Source organism: Micropterus dolomieu, linkage group LG17, assembly GCF_021292245.1.
Source record: "Micropterus dolomieu isolate WLL.071019.BEF.003 ecotype Adirondacks linkage group LG17, ASM2129224v1, whole genome shotgun sequence".
Taxonomy (NCBI): domain Eukaryota; kingdom Metazoa; phylum Chordata; class Actinopteri; order Centrarchiformes; family Centrarchidae; genus Micropterus; species Micropterus dolomieu.
Window position 1 is genome coordinate 1635922 of NC_060166.1, and position 21121 is coordinate 1657042.

General features: G+C 41.2%; 1 protein-coding gene across 1 annotated transcript in view; it reads left to right on the forward strand.

Annotated features, from left to right (window-relative positions):
* Positions 1 to 21121, forward strand: part of adamts17 (ADAM metallopeptidase with thrombospondin type 1 motif, 17) — a 236219-nt gene that overhangs the window by 140709 nt on the left and 74389 nt on the right. Inside the window, exons 11-13 of the mRNA XM_046074026.1 lie at positions 12753 to 12854; positions 12984 to 13129; positions 20898 to 21067. Coding sequence (XP_045929982.1) covers positions 12753 to 12854; positions 12984 to 13129; positions 20898 to 21067 — 418 coding nt within the window. The remainder of the gene's footprint in view (positions 1 to 12752; positions 12855 to 12983; positions 13130 to 20897; positions 21068 to 21121) is intronic.

Below are 21121 nucleotides of genomic sequence, written 5' to 3' on the forward strand. Positions count from 1 at the left end.
CAGCCACGTGGCCCGCCAGGAGTAACAAAGGACGACCAAACTTCTGACCCGAGCAAGGGTCGGAAAGGCCCCCACTGCAAGCTTCTTCAGTAAGCTGACAAAAGACGGACCTCTGGAGCAATTCCCTGGCAGAGAAAGCGACTGGCCGACGGCTTTAAGCTGTCCTAACCGAGAACGCACGGATCTCTGCCAATGTGAGGCCGTTTAACAGCAACCCGGCTGGGAGAAACAACATTCAGTAAGACCAAAACCCTGCATTCTGTGATCAGTGATGTCCCATAGTTGTTAATAGATTATCTTTAACTCTTAAAACTCATAGCTTGCATTCATTAGCTGCCCGTATGAGTCAAATGCTCCCAACAATAGAACCCCACATTCTCATTGTTTAGCCATTGATTATTTCTTTGATGTATATGTAACCGCATTTATATTCACCTTAGTTAGTTAATAAATTTCACTGTAATCAAAGGAATTGTGTGTGTATTGCCTGTCTCCAAGTCCCTGCCACGAGAATTTACCCCTTCGATATATGACTGACTGATTTAAGATAATTGAGCGATTGTTAACTAACTGATCACTAGTGAATAATTGTCTTGTTATTAACCCTACTCATTGGATCTCCGGTGGTACCCCGTGAGAGATTTATGAATTAATATTTTCTGAATATTAAAATTCATAATTTGGTATTAATTCTCATAAATTTATTAGATTAAATGTAGTCATGCTACAGAGGACACGACGTCCATAATTTCCAAAAACTATTTGAAATATGGACTCGTCAGACCACAGCACACTTTTCCACTTTGCGCCAGTCCATCTCAGATGAGCTTGGGCGCAGAGAAGCCGGCGGTGTTTCTGGGTGTTGTTGATATATGGCTTTCGCTTTGCATGGTAGAGTTTTAACTTGCACTTGTTGATGTAGCGACGAACTGTGTTAACTGACAATGGTTTTCTGAAGTGTTCCTGAGCCCATGTGGTAATCCTTTACACATTGATGTTGGTTTTTAATGCAGTGCCTCAGTGCACTGAGGGATCAAAGGTCACGATTATTCAATGTTGGTTTACGGCCTTGCCGCTTACGTGCAAAGATTTCACCAGATTCTCTGAATCTTTTGATGATATTATGGACCATAGATGATGAAATCCTTAAATTCCTTGCAATTGTACGTTGAGAAACTGTTGGGCTATTTGCCAACAGTTTTAACACGGTCAAAACTGTGGAGATGACCGTGGACTTCAGGAGCAGCCCCCCCACTCTGCCCCCCATCACCATACCTCAACAGCCCTGTGTCTGCTGTGGAATCCTTCAGGTTTCTGGGATCCAATATTTCCCAGGACCTAAAGTGGGAGCCCAACACGGAAATCATCATCAAAAAGGCCCAGCAGAAGATGTACTTCTAGCGCCAGCTCAGGAAGCTCAACCTGCCTAAGGAGCTGCTGATCCACTTCTACAAAGCCATCATCCAGTCTGTCGTCTGCACGTCCATCACTATCTGGTTTGGATCTGAACCCAAAATGGACAGGAGTAGCCTACAACGGACAGTCAGGACTGCAGAGAAAATCATCGGTGCCAACCTGCCCTCCATTCAGGACATTTCCGGAGTCAGAAAACGGGCAGGAATAATCACTGCAGATCCATCTCACCTCGGACACAACCTGTTCCAGCTTCTCCCCTCTGGTAGGCGCTACAGAGCACTGTACGCCAAAACCAACAGACTCAGAAACAGTTTCTTCCCACAAGCCATCACTCTGATTAACAGCTGATTTCTGACTCACAGTGTCAGGAACAATTCTTGTGCAATAACCCAGTAACTCTGTCTCTAATCAGCCACATGTTTACTGGCTAACACTTATTATTTATTCACCATTCTCTATTTCAGAGCTCTTCATACTGTTATATTGTCATATTGTAGATACTGTATACCAATGCACCTACCTCAAGTCATAACTCCTGCACAAAATACTTATTACTTATACTTATTTATTCCAGTATCCTTTTCACTATGCTTCATTGCACTGTGTACATGTATGCATGTATATGTACCTGTATATCACATCTACCTCCGACATGTGCATACTCCTTCATTTGCACTCTGCTCACTGAACTATTTGTCAATATGTCTATATTGTTTTTGTTCATAGTGTATATTTGTGTTGTCTACACTGAAGTCTGTGTCTGATTTTATTTTATTTTTATTATTATGAATTTTGTATTTTTGTATGAGTAAGCACATCGTGAGCAATGCACAATCCTCAGTCAAATTCCTCATATGTGTACACATACCTGGAAATAAAAGCTGATTCTGATTCTTCTCAGCCAGGTAACCAACTCCTTTCACTTTCGCTGTTTGCAGACTCATGTTGTGTGCAGCATAAAGTCAGATCATGACCGCTCACATAATTATGGAAAATACTACTAACTGCCCTCCAATAGTTTGTTTAGCTGCCCCGGATTTCTGTGCACTGTGGTATTAAAAGGCATCTGCTGTTACCACCAGTAACTACAGGTGTCTCATGCACAATGATGGCGCAGCTGCATAATTGCGTCAAAACCGGTTGATTACTGCCAATGTGTGCCAATGTTACATTTACAATTACAGATTCTAACCATTACTCCTCAGTGAACTCCTGGGTCTGAGAGCATTTTCTTGTTAAGTAGGTCTATGTAGTAGTCTATGTAGATTTATTATTATGTATTCAGGCCTGCCATGTTTTTTAAGAGTCTGTTAACAGTAATATGGCAATTATTTTTGAAATTCCTGCCCCCACAGTGTCTGCTTAGAACAAATGTAGTTGAGGTACCCTGATGTAGAGGTCAGTTAAATAATAGCCTACTTCCATTGTTGGCACAAAATAAGTTTTCATAGTTTGGTAAGATGCTTTGCTCCAAAAATCCAAAAAGACATCTGTGTATGACAACGTTGGTTGGCAGTAGCAACCTGCTGGTAACTAATTATTTATCAAACTAATGCTTATGATATCCCATTAAAATTACCAGCTATTTGAATGTAAATAGGGATATGATGTACAGTCCAGTGTTTCTCATTTTCCCAGTCCAGTGCAGCCCGCCAGAGTCTAATTTGTTCCGCCTAATGAAAAGAAAACATTCTCAAACTTCTCATTATAACATAAAATGTGTTCGCTTTTCGCCATTGATTAGGTAAAGTATCTGCAAAACAAACTAAAATTGAAAGCACCATATGGTTTTGTTCCCTTATTAAATCGCAAAAGACTGCAATATAATTAAGTATAAATAAGATATTAAATCATTATATTATTATTATTATTATTATTTTAGGAGGTTAAAAAGTAAGTAAATTTTGAGACTTTTTACTTTTACTTGAGTAGATTTTTATACCACTAATTTTACTTGTACTTAAGTAAAAGTTCAAAGTAATTGTACTTTAACTTTATATTATTATTAATATTTTTGTACTCTTTTCACCTCTGGTTTGGATCATTGTCCTGCTGCAGATCCCAAGTGCGCTTCAGCTTGAGGTCATGAACAGATGGCCGGACACTTTTTGTTAGACTGCAGAATTCATGGTTCCATTTACCACAGCAAGCCTTCCAGGTCCTGAAAGGCCTGCACTTGGCTCAGTGTATGAATGTGTTTGACTGGTGAATGCAGATGTAGTGTAAAAGCGCTTTGAGTGGTTGAAAAGACTAGAAAGGCGCTATACAAATATGGAGCATTTACATCTAGCTTTCGAGGATCTTTTGGTATACTTCACTTTGTCAGGGAGGTCCTATTTAAGTGATTTCTTGATTGAGAACAGGTGTGACACTAATCAGGCCAGGGTGTGGCAAGAGAAATTGAACTCGGCTTTCCAAAGATGTGATAAACCGCAATTGATTTATGTTCTAACCGGGGGGGGGGTGCAATCACTTTTTCACACAGGGCCATGTAGGTTTGGATTTTTTGTTCCCCTTAATAATAAAAACCTTCATTTAAAAATTGCATTTTGTGTTTATTTACCACTGAAAAGTATATAGCCTTCGAACAGAAGAAGGATAAGTATTCAGAGCTGGCAGCTGAGTGCAGAGAGGTTGGGTGGTGGACAACCACCTTTCCTGTGGAAGTTGGCTGCAGAGGCTTTGTGGGATCATCCACCCAGCGCTTCCTGAAGACCATGGGCATCAATGGGGCAAAGTTGAGGAAGACCATGAAGGAGCTGGCAGAGGAAGCAGAGAAAGGAGTTTCTGGCTTTGGTTGAAGAGGAAAGATAAGACGTGAGGTAGGCAAGGGTCTTAAGCATACTAGGTTCAGTTGCAAGGGGCGGCAGGGAGACGTCCCTCCACCATCCCAAGATGTTCTGGGAAAAATGGAGCGAAACATCAATGAAGGGTGGCTCCCGGCTGATGATCCCGGAGGTGCGACAGGCATTTTTTTGCCATGCAGGTTTTCCTGTGCTGATAGATATATATATGGTGAGGTGAGGACAAGGGAGATGAAGAACCTTCATGGAGGGACAAGCCGCTGCACGGCATGTACCAGACAAATAGAAGAAGTGGCTGATATCAAGAAATCCTACCAGTAGCTGGAAAAAGTTGGATTGAAGGACAGCACAGAAGCGCTAAGAACAGGCACTCAAGATCTATAGAGGCTGGGGTCTACCACACCAGGCAGGACCCCAGGTGCAGACTGTGCAAGGATGCCCCTGAGACAGTACAGCACATAACAGCAGGGTGTAAGATGCAGGCAGGAAGTGCATACATGGAACGCCACAACCAGGTAGCTGTCATAGTGTACAGGAACATCTGCCATGAGTATGGGCTGGAAGTCCCAAGGTCAAAATGGAAGACACCTCCTAAGGTAGTTGAGAATGACCGAGCTAATGTCCTGTGGGACTTCAAGATCCAGACTGACAAACTGGTGATGGCTAACCAACCAGACAAACAGTTGATCGACAAACAGCAGAAGAAGGCTGCAGTGATAGATGTGGCAATCCCAAGCGACAGCAACATCAAGAAGAAGGAACACGAGAAGCTTGAGAAATACCAAGGGCTGAAAGAGGACCTAGAAAAGATGCGGAAAGTAAGAGCAACAGTGGTGCCAGTGGTAATCGGAGCACTGGGGGCTGTGACCCCCAAACTGGGAGAGTGGCTAAAGCAGATTCCTGGTAAAACATCAGAGGTCTCTGTCCAGAAGAGTGCAGTCCTAGGAACAGCTAAGATACTGCGCAGAACCCTCAAACTCCCAGGCCTCTGGTATAGGACCCGAACTTGAGGATGACACATACCACCCCACAGGGGGGTGAGAGGGGGATAATATAATAATAATATACATACATATATATACACACACTCAAATACATCAAAACTAAAATCACTCTCACAACAGATGCTTGCCACTTGAAGAGAGAAAATATTGCTGCTTGGGTGGAAAAAGCAGCTGAGAATTTTGGTATGTCCATGACTAAAGTTATGGTTACATGACAATGCTGATAATGTTGTTGCTACTCAATGGAAGGCATTTAGTAGTGGAGACAGGGGCGTTTAAGTACAGGTTTAGAAGTGTTTGGAAGACCTTGAAGTTTACATTGACCAGTGTTTTCATTGAGTGAGGGAGCTGAGAGGGACCAACTTCAGCGTTAATTACCAGTTTCTCCGGGAGATCCTGGACCGACGCCGAGTCCTGTTCCCGATAAGAAAGAAGCTTATTGGAGATGGATCACGGGCTGTCATCGCGGTGGATAAACTTTACATTGATGGCCAGCTGTACCGCGACCAAGACACCACTCCTTGGCTCTACTAAGAACCAAATCCAGCAACAGGTTAACTGTGTCACTATGCGATAATTTTTTTCCCTCTCAGTTAATTACTCCTTGACATATGGCAGGTTAACCCCTTGACGCCAATTGTCGCGAATTCACATCATACCTCTTCCTTGCAGACTGCAAGCCAAGATAGCACATGGGTTCCCCCAATGCCTGTTGGTGCATATTCGATACGTACCTAGGAACCTTTTGCAAGCCCTGGTTTCTCGTTTATGCCTGTTGTCGCTAATTTGCATCATACCTACACATACCTGAATTTATATCTTTTCTATGTTCTACAGACAAATTAACAATCTTCACTTAATTTAACATCAGCTTGAAAGCAAATGAAAACAAAAATATTTTTGTTTATTTTTTGATTGTAAATAAATTCATGCGTTAAGGGGTTAATAGTTATTAAATACAGTGCACGTCTCAACAGTATACTGTGGTGATCTGACTAGACTGTCCGATAATGTTTTGTGTATTTTCCTCTGTTTTTGTTTCACTGTTTCTTTCTTTTGTTAATGGTGCTCGTCTTCTGCCGTTTACACGTCGATCAGCTGCGCTATTTTCATATTGTTTAATTCACAAGCAGTGGGGCACACCGCTAGCACACACACGCAAGCGCGTACAACATGAACACATATACACACACACATACAGGCGCATACCACACACTAGCCTCACACTAGCCTACACCACATCCCTTAGTTGAATGATGACCACAGTTAAGCTCACCTCTTGGAATGTCTGCGGTGTTGGTTCAAGGGAAAAGGGATAAAAAATTTTTAACCATCTAAATAATCTGCAAGCAGACATTGTCCTACTACAGGAGACTCATTTACCCAAGACAGCAGATAAACTAACCTCACCACAGTTTCCTCACTGGTTCTCAGCCTGTTATACCTCAAAACAAAGGGGTGTCACCATTATGATAAATAGAAAAACACACTTCAATCATAATACCACTACTATTGATCCAGAGGAAGCTCTCAGGAAGCCCTCTTACATATGCCGAATAATAAAGCCCTGGACCAGATGGTTTTCCGGCTGAATTATACAAGGAATTCTGGGAAATACTTGCGCCCACATTCAATAGGATGGTTATGCAAATTAGGGGTACTTGCATGTTGCCTCCAACAATTAACTATGCTAATATCAGCCTGCTCCTTAAACCAGACAAAGACCCCACACTCCCGTCCAGTTATCGGCCAATGTCGCTTATTAACGCAGATCTTAAAATCATCTGCAAAACCCTAGCAGGAAGGCTAGAGAAGGTCACTCCTGGTATAACTAAAACACAAAATTACAGTGTTTCACATGATTTGCTGCAATGTTGCGTACATAAACGTCATAGCCTTTGTAAGACAGTTGCTTTTCACAAGAAATCTGACCAGTCCGTCACATAGAAAACAATAGGCCTATACAGGCTGTTATAGGGGGCGGCTGTGGCTCAGGAGGTAGAGCGGGTTGCCCGTTAATGTAGTGTAAAAGCGCTTTGAGTGGTCAAAAAGACTAGAAAGGCGCTATACAAGTACAGAGCATTTACATTTAACTGAGAAAGTTGGTGAATGCCTCAATTTTTAGGTGGCGTTAAAACCTGATGACATATAGGCAATAAATATGTTATAAATATAATTAAATTCCTTTTAAAAACTCAAAAATATCCCTTTTTTTTAGGTGTGTGGCTGTTTTTTTAACATTGAAAAAGTCTTGAAAAGGTCTTAAAAAGGTATTGAATTTTACTTCAGGATTCCTGTATATACCCTGTCATAACCTAGAAAACTACAGTTGTTTCTTTAGATGCATTTGACAGAGTAAATTGGAAATTTCTATTCGCTACTTTATATAAATTTGGATTTGGAAACTCTTTCAGTACAGTACCCCAAGAGCTTCTGTCCGAACAAATGATCATACTTCTCCATGCTTTAGTCTCCAGAGGGGTACCAGGCAGGGTTGCCCACTCTCTCCCTCGCTATTTGCCATTTTTATAGAACCGCTAGCAGCTGCTATCAGACAAAATAATAATATTATAGGAATTCAAACAGAAAATATACACCACAAGATAAGCCTTTATTACTTTTTCTGAGACAATCACACTTAGATAAATTCTCATCCATCTCAGACTACTCCATTAACTGGAGTAAATCCATAGTTTTACCTGTAAAGTGTGATTTCCAGTATATCTACCACACAAAGTCTGGGAATATTAAATATCTGGGTGTCAATATTTCCTCCATGCTGTCAGAACTGACATGGCTAAACTACACGCCTTTACATAAATCAATAGAGGATGACCTTGTACGGTGTACATCATTACCTATATCATTCATGGGAAGAGTCTCCACCATAAAAATAATGGTCCTACCTAAAATCAATTACCTGTTTTCAATGTTACCCACCCAACCCTCTGCTGTCTGGTTTAAATCACTGAACTCAAACATCTCAAATTTTTTGTGGAAAAATAAACCCCCACGAATCAGTTTAAAAACTATGCAAAAAGCAAAAGATTGTGGTGGTTTAGAATTGCCAAATTTTATCATTACTTCCTGTCCAGTAGACTACAATATATATCTCAAAATGGATCAATCAGAGCCCCCTGGACCACTCATGGATGGACATAGAACAAACATTCTGTAAGGAAATAAAAATTTCCGAAATTCCATCATCAGTTCCAGCATCAAACGTCATACCTGCTTTAAAAGCATTAACAAAAGTACTTCCCTGGCAGCTTGGTGGAAACTTTTCAAAATATCTGGGTCTTCACCTATCCCATGCAGATTTACCCCAATCTGGAATAATCCTGACATCCTGCAAAATAAGAAAACACTAAATTGTGTGGGAACGGTGAGGTGAGGGGGTGGCAGTGGGGCTGCCGGAGGGGCCTCGGGGGTGTGTGGGGGCCTGGGGGTCGGGGTTTTGGAACCTCTGGGTCTGGAGCGGATCTGCTGCGATTCGTCCTGGTGCTGGGCGGGGTTGTCGCTGACTCTGGGGTGCTGCCGGTGCTAGAGGAGCTCTTGCTATAAGCCCTGGGCTGGAGGGACCTGGCGTCCTCCTGCTTAGGGGGGTGGGGGACGGGACTGAATGATGGGGCCAGTCAGGAATCTGGTCCCAGTGGGGAGGACCATTCTAGCCTCCCTATGACCTCCTTCACCTTCCCCCCTTTGGTCATGTCTCACTACATACACCCTTAGGACTCTGGAGGGCGGTAAGGCTGTAGGGCGTTTGGTGGGTGGGGCTGCTTTATTGCGGACTCGCCCTTATTCCTCCCCCACTGGCCACCCCTCAATTTTTATTCCACATTAGACACAGAGGGCTTTGGGGGGTGGGAGGGGCATGATGGGAGGCTCCACTACCTGACAGTTGTGGGGTGCTTGTGTCACAACTACCCTTCAATTTTAACTGCACCTTAATTACCACACACCTTATCTTTACTCCACCCCTGGAGCCCCATGTCATTGGGGGTGCCGTGGGGTTGGTGTCCACCTTTCCTGACCTGTGGTGGGTTGGGGGGAGCGTGGCTCCCCTGGCTTGGGGGCCCACTCTGGACCTAGGGGTCTGGGGACTCGGGCTTCTGGCTTTTGCTTATTTCTGGGTGGGTGGAGTGTCCCTGGGCCTGGGGGCCCGTTGTCTCCTCTCCTCTCCTGGGTCCTCTTCTGCAGGGGTGGGGCTCCCGCTGCTTCCCCCTGCCGGCTCTCTCACAGTGGGGGCATTCGGGAGTCTCTGGGGCACATGGCCGGTGTTGTCAGGGTGTGTTTTGGTGCTCTTCCTTGGGGGTGGTTGACTGGGGGGGCTGGGCCCCTGTCCGGGGACGGGACCGGCCTCAGGTTCACGGGGCTTGGGGGCTGCTGGCTCTGCCTGCACTCTGGGAAGGGATGCCTCTGGCTGGGCTGGGGGACTGTTGGCCTGGTTCTCCCGTGTTATTGCTCCCCCCGGCACAGCTTTCTGCTCTTCCCCGAGGCGGGGCGCAGCTTCCCCCGGGACATGCAGTCTGGGGTCCTTTGCGCTTTGGGGGGGCGCAGGGTACCCTGGCTACTAGGGGTGGGGGTCCAGCAGAGGATGTACTTCCTGTGGCAGCTGAAGATGTTTAGCCTGCCAAAGACAATGATGGTGCACTTCTACACCACCAGCATTGAGTCCATCCTCACCTCCTCAATCACCATCTGGTATGTTGCTGCCACTGCCAGGGACAAGGGCAGACTGCAGCGTATCATTTGCTCTGCAGAGAAGGTGATTGGCTGAATCTTCCTTCTCTTCAGGACATGTTTAGCATCATAGAGTACGGTCTAGACCTTTCTCTTTTATGAAAAGCGCTGTGAGATAACTGTTGTTGTGATTTGGCGCTATATACTGTAAATAAAATTGAATTGAATTGAATGTACGCCTCTGAGGCGAGCAGGAAAGATGGCAGCGGACTTCTCCCATCCTGGATACAAACAGTTTCAGACTCTCCCCTCTGCCAAGAGGCTGCAGTCCATCATGACCAAAACCTCTCGCCACAAAAACAGCTTCTTCCCGTCTGCAGCTAGCCTCATTAACAATGCCCGGGCCCCCCACTTGACACTTCATGTGTAAATACTATTTCATTTCATATCATGCACAAACCTGGCATATAGCACATATTTGTTGTTAATTGTTAATCATTGTTATTCTATATTTTTCTATTTTGTCAATTATATACACTATATCCTCTCCCGTAATAATGCACGTGTAAATATCTGCCATGTTGTTCTTTCTCTGCAAATAGTTATTATTTTCCTCTATTCTTTTATCATTCTTATATAACTTGCATCAGATTTATATATTTCAACATTTATGTATGTCAACTGTGTGATTGTCGGATGGATGTTTGAATTTTGAATTTGTTGTATTCATTCTTGGCACTTCATTTGTTAATGAAATATTTTTTTGTAAAATCAATTTTTATGAGGAAATGCTTAAATTAAAGGTTGACAGTAAGTTAAACGAAGGAGTAATCGACTAATCAGTAAGTCCATAAAGTTCTTTTTAAAAAATAATTATTTATTAATTAATAATTGCATTGGGTCATAAAGAAACATCCACTTTGTTTTGTGAATCTGACCCAGGGTTGTCGCATTCCTTAATGAGATTCCACCTTGATATTATTGATGTTTTTATCGTTGAATATAGCTAGGTGCAGATTTGTGGATGGGTCATAAAAATGAACGTGGTTAACAGCGAGTGGCTTGCGAGTGGGTTAAATAGGGTGAAGAGAGACGCTGTATGCACAAGGCATAGCAGAATAGCTTCACTGATTATTTCAATCTTATGTAGTCTGCACATGTCATTCCAAAAGTATAGTCTTGTGACGACCAGTGCAAATGGGGCTTCAGGCTACATTTGAGATAATTTTTACTGTATTATTTTGGAATTGGAGACTGATGGTGCCTACTTTAAAATGGCACGAGACAGCTTGACTCCTCTTCTTTTTCATGTCTCCCAACCACACTGTGCTGGGCTGCTGTGACATCTGATTCTGCTATTGTTAACCCTTTACGGAGTGAGGGAAACTGCTTGTCTAAGATGCTGGTGCTCCATTGCGAACTTTAGTGGAAGTGAATGTCGCTTCGCTTATAGCTCCTTTTAAAAAGGAAAACTGAGAGCAGCAGAGTGGGGAGCATGGCATGACTGATGTTTAGACTGAGGTTTAGAAACTATTTTGTAGATCGGACCCAGTGTGTCTATGCAGAAGGCCACAAATCTGAGTTTCTTGAGATATCTAAAGGGGTCCCCGAGGGATCTGTTTTGAGACCTATTCTGTTCTCTATTTTTATAAATGATTTAGGTAAGGACGTTCAAGCAAAAATACACTTCTATGCTGATGACACTGTCATTTATACTCATGCTCCTTCCATAGCACAGGCTTTGCAAGAGCTTCAGACTGCATTTCAGTCATTACAAACTGCTCTGCTCAATTTAAAATAGGTTTTAAATCCTCAGAAAACTAAGTTCATGGTCTTCTCAAAAGCTCGCCTACAGTTGCTTGATGATCTTAGCATTTTTACGTCTGATGGTAAATCCATTGAAATGGTACCCACGTACAAGTACTTGGGTATATGGAGAGACGACAAACTTTCATTTAATGTACATATTGCTAATCTAGTTAGGAAGCTCAAAATGAACATTGGCTTTTATTTTAGAAATAAATCTAGCTTTACTGTCAATGCCAAAAAAAACTTGTGGAAACTACTTTCTGTCTGTGATTGATTATGGTGACATATTATATATGCACGCAGCCTCCTCCATCTTACGGAGCCTTGATTCAGTGTATCATGCATCTCTACATTTTATTACAAATGCAAAGTCCGTCACTCACCATTGCATTCTTTATGATCTGGTAGGTTGGACATCGCTGACCACCTGCAGAAAACAGCACTGGTATATTTTTATATATAAAGCCATGCTAGGTAAACTTCCAGGTTACCTCTGTACCCTTCTCTGTCTCAGTTCTGCTAGTTAAAAACTACGCTCCTCCAAGTGGTTGCTTTTTAATGTACCCAGGGTTTTGACAGATCTGGGGAAAACTGCATTTTCATACTATGCACCCTGGGCATGGAATAATTAGCAAAAAGATCTTAAACTAGAAACATGTACATCAATTGATAAATTTAAGAGCATCATAAAGTATGTGGTGAAGGAGAAATGTGATTGTTTTTCTTTAGAGGCCATTGTGTTTGAATAGATGTGGTTTTTGTATTGTTTTTTTGTTTGTTTGTTTTTGTGAATTTTGTCATGATTGTACGAAGCATTTTAATATGTTGTGTTTATGTATGACTGCTGCCTTGGCCAGGTCTCTTTTGTAAAAGAGATTTTTGATCTCACTGAGACTTCCTGGTAAAATAAAGGTAAAATAAAAAAAATAATGCTGATGGAATTAGACAGTAGTTGATTTGATGTTGAATTTACCATGTGAATACTGGCTTTTACATGAGAATTTATGGTATCTGTGTGTCTGTGTATATATATTAGCACCTGATGTGCGCTGGCCTGTGGTGTTTAGTAGAGGGAGATGCATCCTGCAAGACCAAACTTGACCCTCCTCTGGACGGTACAGAGTGTGGAGCAGACAAGGTAGGCACTGTCTCATGCACACACTCAGATCCCCTCTCTCAGGCATCAGCATGGGATAAAAGATGCCTGTTGACTTGCCTAAAGGATGACTATGCGTGAAATGTACTTGAAATCATTTTTGTGTGTTAGTGGTGCAGGGCAGGCGAGTGTGTCAGTAAGACTCCCATCCCTCAGCATGTGGATGGTGACTGGAGTCCATGGAGCCAGTGGAGCATGTGCAGCAGGACCTGCGGTACTGGAGTCCAGTTCAGACAGAGGAAATGTGACAACCCTCCGTATGTTATCTGTCTGTCTGTCTGTCTGTCTGGGTGTGGGTGTGTCTGTGTGTGATTGCCTAAAACATTAAATGAGGCAAAAAATTATAGGGCATTCAGATGGCAACACAGCAGCACATATCTAACATGTATGATGGCATGTATGATGGCACTGGCTTGGCCAGTCCATCACCTTTACCCTCAGCTTCTTTAGCAAGGCAGTGGTCATCTTGGAGGTGTGTTTGGGGTCATCATCATGTTGGAATACAGCCCTGCGGCCCAGTCTCCAATGGGAGGAGATCATGCTCTGCTTCAGTATATCACAGTACATGTTGGCATTCATGGTTCCCTCAATGAACTGTAGCTCCCCAGTTGCCGGCAGCACTCATGCAGCCCCAGACCATGATACTCCCACCACCATGCTTAACTGTAGGCAAGACACACTTGTCTTTGTACTCCTCACCTGATTGCTGCCATACTGTAAAACCGAATCATTAAAAAAATTGAGACAATCAGTTGCCACAATGTTTTTGAGTTTATAAACTCAAAAGTCGAGAGTTTCCAGGGCTTAAATATTTGGAGTTGGGTTACATGTACTTTTTGATTACTGTTAGATAAAATTACAGATTAACATAACTGAAATAGTTTTAGTTAATGCCAAAACCCCAAAATATTCATTTGACATAAATAAATCATTTTAAGTATAACACCCAGTGTTTCATGTTCAATAAACTCAATATTTATTAGTTTCTTGTTCAATATTTTTGATACTAACTCAAAAACATTGACTTACTGAAACTTAAATAATTTACCCCAAAACTTTAAATATTTGTGGCAACTGATTGAGTGGCTAATTACATTGAATACTAACTTAAAAAAACCAAACATGTCAAATTAAAAGTACAAGTCAATATTTTTTTAGGACAGGTTGAAACATAAACAACATTTGAAAGAAAGAAAAACGTAAAATTAAAAAGAAAATAAAAAAACAAAACAAAAACAAATTAGCAATTGCAAAGGCACACTTTGTGCCATCTTTTAACCTGCTGTAAACCCAAATGCTCAGTAATTCTCAAAAATACAAGTACAACTCCATCATTCTCAAAACGTGTAACATCTCCGGTTATTTCTATATTTCATACAAACAAAATTTGTCACAGTGAAAATTGTTTCCATCAGACGGAATGAATCAATCAGTAATAAAATTGTTAGTTGTTAGTTGCAGAACTTATCTCAGAAGTAGCACCATTAGAATGAGAAATGAAAAATGAAATGTCAGTCTGATAATTGTAAAACCAACAATTAGTTAAGAACCCTGATTCCTTCTCACCCCTGTAAAAACTAACTTAACAGCAAAGTCTTTGAAGCATTCCTTTTACTACCTGCACTTTATTTTTGTGGAAAAAACTGTGACCATGCATAATTGTACTCCATAACAGCACTTATTACGATTGTTTAAAATTAGCAGGTAAAAACCCTGTTTTGAAAATTCCTTGCTGTAGGCTTGTAGTAAACATACTGAACATATGGACACAGTTCAGAAGTGCTTTTAGGAGTTTTTTACAGACACATCCGTCCCCAGTCTCCTTTCAGTTAAAGCAGTATTATAGACTTTGACAGAACCACATAACGTGGATGTACCATTTATGTACATGTGTGCATTCAAACTTCTTTCAACAAGTTATTTTTAAGCACAGTTTCAGTGGTTTGCAATCATCAAGACATCAGGTGAATGTCTAAATTAGTTTATTTGGATAGTCTAAATGCAAAGGATAGATCAAGCTAAACAGTACAAGTGCATCGTTCAACCAGCGGAAATCACTTACAATTTCAACTTCAGCTACAACAGAAATGCTCTCAGGGTTGAAGTGGACCACACCAGGAGCGTCGTCAGTGAAAAATACAAACAATCCTTTAATCTTTTAATAATTTAAAAGATTAATTTAAAAGTCTTTTAATAATTTAAAAGATTAAAGGTTGCAAGTCATCACAGACGGGCAAGACAAGTCATCGGTGCCCCCCACAAACTGAAAGCGTAGGTTTGCATAGGTTGCATTTTTGCAAATCTGTCTTGATACAACACTCACATGCCAATTTGTTAAGTGTTACTGGTGGCTGTAATGATTCCTTCCGCTAAAGAGCCGTTTTGCCACGCCCATGTGCGAATGCAAATGTATGTAGATTAATGTTGTTACCGCTGAGGGAACAAGAGACATTTAATTTTCTTTTAATAAGGAAGCATCCTAGTAAGACCAAATGATGTCCCTATGCTCCTTTAAACATCCTAACTCAAGTCTTTCAAATCTATTCAGTATATAATTCATCAAGTCCACCTATATGGAACACCTAAAGTGCCAGAACAATCAATAAAAGAATAAATAAAATAAATGTGGAAATATATGCCCCCGCGACCCTGTACGCGGGATAAGCGGTTGACGATGGATGGATGGATGGAAATATATGCAAGAATGAATGACTGAATAAAAGAATAAATAAATAAATGAGGAAATATAAAAAAGGAGGAATGAATAAATAAAGTAATAAATAAATGTGGAAATATAAGAAAGACAGAATAAATACATAAATTTGCTTTTGCCTTTTCCATATGAAATCTATTGTCATTACCATTCCCTTAAGATACTTATTGTCATTGCCTTTCCTTTGTGTGACTATTGCTTTTGCCTTTTGTTTACAAGACCTATGTGTTTTGGCTGCCCACTTAGTCTGAGCAGCAGATGACTGATACCTTTGGGTTGATATGCTGTGCACATTACTGCGTGTATAATGATGATTGACTGTATAAAAACTCGACACAGTGTCCGTGACATCACCCACTGATTTCTGAACAGCTGTTTTGAAGGAGCTGAGGTACCTGATTTCTGAAACCATGCACCTATGGCTACCAAGCTAATGTGCTACTCTGCGTTGATAGCATGGAGGTAGCTAATCGGCTAAAACCCCCCAGAGGCAAGTTGACGTTGGTGGCTGGTAGCCAGTGGCCGTATCATTACCAGCTTGACGTTACACTCAAGGTAAGTTAACCTGAAACTACTCAACAAAACTTGAAATAACAATTTATCTGTTGTTGAGATTATACTACACAAGGTTAAAATGTATAATACATCTCAAACGAACAATCGAAGCAAATCAGTGAACCTGAATTTACATTTTCACATAGGCTAACTATAGTTACGATAGTTAGTTATTGTTAACTTTCTATTTCTTTCAGTGGTCGGTTGTTGTGGAGGTCATGGCCACCTATGAAGCCTCCACCATGTCTGCTACACACAGCTTAAACTGCTAAAAACGTGTCTTGGCTACTTGACGTATGACAGCTGATTTTCGATAGTCTGTCTTTAAAAGACAACAAAAAAAGATATTTAAAGATTTTCATACATTTGAGGTGTTGCTCCTTTCCATTTTCTCCAATATGTGACATAATAGGGGCAGCTGTGGCTCAGGAGGTAGAGAGGGTTGCCCATTAATCGGAAGGTCGAAGTGTCCTTGGGCAAGACACTGCCCGAATTGGCCCTGGCGGCTGTTCCGCCAGTGTATGAATATGTATGTGAATGTTAGTTTCTGTTTGAGCACTTAGGCTCAGTGTATAAATGTGAGTGAATGGTGAATGGAGATGTGTGTAAAAGTCCTTTGGTCGAGAAGAAAGGCGCTATACAAATACGGAGCATTTACATTAATAGCGTTGTCAACACATACCTCAGCCATCTTTTATGGTTAACTTTATATTTTTTATTTTTATTATTTTTTCCCATATTCACAGTGTGGATCAGATGTCCCACCTGGTGCCCAGAGAGCTGCAGAGACCTGGGATGGATCCTCAGTGTTCTGGATGTCTGGATCTGTTGGCATGGATTGATGTATAAAAGGCCTTTCCTTCCTCTGTTTACTTTTACATTTAATGTTAGTTTTAAATACTTTCCACATTTGTGTTTCATGTATGTTTCATATATACTGTTTATGGTTCACATTGCAATAAATTCCATATGTATTTGCACTCCTTCTGTCTCTACTACTGACTGAACTCTTGTTTAGAGAGATAAATCTAGTGTAATTTGAAAAGTGAAAATACTCCCAAAAATTGTTCATGTTTCACATAAAATGTTGCCAATTATGCAGAATATTTCTTTGGGTGCAGAAGTATTTCCGCTTTCTACCCTATACTTAAAGACAAAATAAGGACCCTTACACTCAGTACCAGAGCCTGAAGTTTGAGGAGTGCCTTGTCGGCTGCTCTGTCTAGTTTAAACATAAAAGAATGAGCACACATCCAAACCAAACCTCTCGACTTTTGTAAAGTAGGTTAATTAACAGTTTTGCACCGTTACTTGCAAATTCGTCTCACTTGCCTTGGGTAGCCATCTTGAATTTTCCAAAAACGTAAAGACCCGTTCGGCCTTTAATGACGTCAGATGTCTGCGTGCATGTCTACACTCAGAGGGTTTGATTTAGAAATCAATCACTCAAAAACGATGATCCATAAATAATTAAAATGTAACTCGTTAAGAAGACTTAGTTGTTTAATGTATGGTATACATACTAGCTGTGAATAGTTTTGATTGCTAAACTCATAATGCTTTTCAGTAAGCAGTGTGTTGGGGTTTACAGTGCACAGACACATGACACCATCTGAACTTTCTATCTATCTTTTTGTAGAGCAACAACCATTTTCAGATCCTGAGAGAGTTCTTTGCCATGAGGTACCATGTTGAACTTCCAGTGACCAATATGAGGGACTGTGAGAGCGATAACACCATATTTAACACACCTGCTTCCAATTCACACCTGAGACCTTGTAACACTAACGAGTCACATGACAAAATGACTAATTGGGCCCAATTTGGACATTTTCACTTAGTATCAAGGCTCACTCACATAGTAGAAAATGACTCACAAGGCACGACTCCAGATGTTTCACAAAAGGAGGTTTATTGCTTAATCCAAAAAACAAGCGAAGGTACACAGTCACTAGGCAGAAATCTATATCCAAAATCCAAAGGAAAGATCAAAACACACTTATAGGGAAAAACAGAAAAACTAGAACTCTGTTACTGGGGAACAAGATGATCTAACACAGACAACAGGGAGGAGTGGGTTTATATACACTAGGACAGGGGAGACAATGAGGCGCAGGTGAAGCACATGAGGGCGGGGACAGGCAATCACACATGGTGGGAGGGCAGACAAAGACCTGAAATGAGACACAAGATAAGAAACTCACACAAAACAGGAAGTGGAAACAAATAATGAAACTGACTAGGGACAGTAAAATGAGGTCGTGCCCTAGCTGCAGGCGCTGGACATAACACTTATGGGTGTTCTCACTTTTGTTGCCAGCTGTTTAGATATTACAGTTTTTTACGATCGCTATGACAATCCTTCCAGTACTTTTAACAATTTTCCTAAACTCTTAACACAGTTTGCACAACATCCGTCTGTGTAGGCTATACAATTAACTCATTTCTTGTTGCTTTGACACAAAATGCATACAGTTTACACAAATTTAAAATGCTTGAACTTCTTTTACACAACCAAGATCAAAACAATGGATTCTTAGTGCCAAATTTACAAATGCTTCTTTTATTCCATTGCTACTGAGAAACAGCTGATTGGAGGTATGCAAATAGACCAATCACAGCTGATTCCCATCTAGGAAACACACTCAGGTGTTGAGGTTCTTTCAATTGCATGACCATATGGTATAAAAGAGGACTTCTTTGGGCTGATCTTGTGTGGAAAAGAAATAATATAGAGCAACACTAAGAAAGTAAGTAAAATGCCTGCACGAGGGAGAGGAAGACAAGTGCTAGGACAAGGTAGAGGAGTCGGGCAAGGGTGAGGAATGCCCGGACCTGGACAAGGTAGAGGTAGAGGAGTCAGAATGCGTGGTGGTGCTCAAAGAAGGGCTATAGTAACTGATGAAATAAGAGCAACTATCATAGACCATGTCATAAACCATGGGGTATCATACAGAGAGGCTGGTGAATGAGTGCAGCCAAATTTAAGGCGGGACACAGTGGCATCTATTGTCCAGACTTTTCGAGAAATCAACAGGTAGGACATTGTCTAAGGGCTCCTCCTACTGCAAAGTTTAAATATTTTACTATGTAATGCAGTGACTGTATGCCTCCGGTCCTAATATGTAACTGTATTTTGTCTCTCTAAGGATTCAACGTCTACCTCCCTCAAAACAAAAATACTTATTTGGAACATTGGGAGGAAAAGAAAATCCAACATCAAATAGATGGCTATCTGGCCCTAAACAGAGATTAAGAAATGGCTGGATATCTCTCTGCTGTCAGAGATATCAAGCAGAGGCAGATTCTTACCAAGTACAGACTCAGTGACCACACCCTTGCAATTGAAAAAGGTAGACATAAAAAGTCCTGGTTACCAAAAGAGCACACGCCTCTGGAGCAACTAGGAGTTGTCTAGTAGTGTCTTTCACAGTGACACATTGGTGAATGTGACACAATGGTGAATATGACACACTGGTGAATTGAACCCAGGTCTCTTACATCAAAGGCATGTGTCTTATCCAATGCACTCATCACCCCTACTATGGAGTCTGTCACTGTACAACAGGTGAGGTTGAGACAGAGACTGAAATGTGATAAATATAGAAGCATAAGAGAGCAATATAATACCGGATTTCAAAGATCTTCAAGAAAGCTATAAATTAAGAATAATCCTAGAAGAAGGACATTCAGCAAACCTCACCGCCAAGCATCCCTGAGTCACAACCTGAGATACAGCGAGTGACTCAGCCAATTGTTGCACGTTACGTTCGCTGCATGGCAGGTTACATCTGTTTCACTTTTATTTGTAGTTTACGTTTTATCTATATTTGTTATTTTTGTTTTTTTAATGTATAACTGCTAAATTGAATGGTTTTGATTGTATTAATCTTATTCAAAGGTAAACTTTTGATATTGTGCAATCAACTTTGGCAACTTGGTTTAACTTAAACATTCATACCAATTAAGCACATGACCTGAACTGATACTGAAAGAGAGATAGGTAGAGAGAGAGAGAGAAAGAGAGAGAGAGAGAGAGAGAGACTGTGTGTGTGTAGGGAGAGAGAGGAAAAACGATAGCGATTTATAGATATGTATAGCGAGACAGATGTATAGCAAGAGACATGTATAGATATGTATACCGACAGAGATGTAGCGAGAGAGATGTATAGATATGTATAGCAAGAGAGATGTGTAGATATGTATAGCGCCAGATGTATAGATATGTATAGCAAGAAAGATGTGTAGATATGTAGAGCGACAGATGTATAGATATGTATAGCAAGAAAGATGTGTAGATATGTAGAGCGACAGATGTATAGGAAGAGAGATGTGTAGAGCGACAGATGTATAGGAAGAGAGATGTATAAATATGTATACCGACAGAGATGTATAACGAGAGAGATGTATTGATATGTACAGTGAAAGATGTGTATATATATCTATAGCGAGAGAGGTGTATAGATATGTATAGAGACAGATGTATAGATGCGTATAGCAAGAGAGATGTGTAGATATGTTTAGCGAGAGAGATGTATAGATATGTACAGCGCCAGATGTATAGATATGTATAGCAAGAGAGATGTATAGATTTGTATACCGACAGATGTATAGAAATGAATAGCGATAGTTGTAGCAATATAGATATAGAGATATATAAATAATCCTAACCTGTTTGCACTTTCATGATCATAACTGCTCAAAAAAGTCTGCCAATTAATCTTGTCAGATGTGTGTGTGTGTGCCTGCTCATGCAGGCCTGGTCCTGGTGGGCGACACTGTCAGAAGGCCAGCGTGGAGCACAAGGCCTGCGAAGGTCCTCCCTGTCCCAAGGGGACACCCAGCTTCAGAGACCTGCAGTGTCTGTCCTACGACCGACACGCCAGCAAAAAGAAGGGCAGCATGCTGACTGCTATTATTAATGATGGTGAGGCACACACACCCACACACACACACCCACACAAACATTGCTATTGAAGCA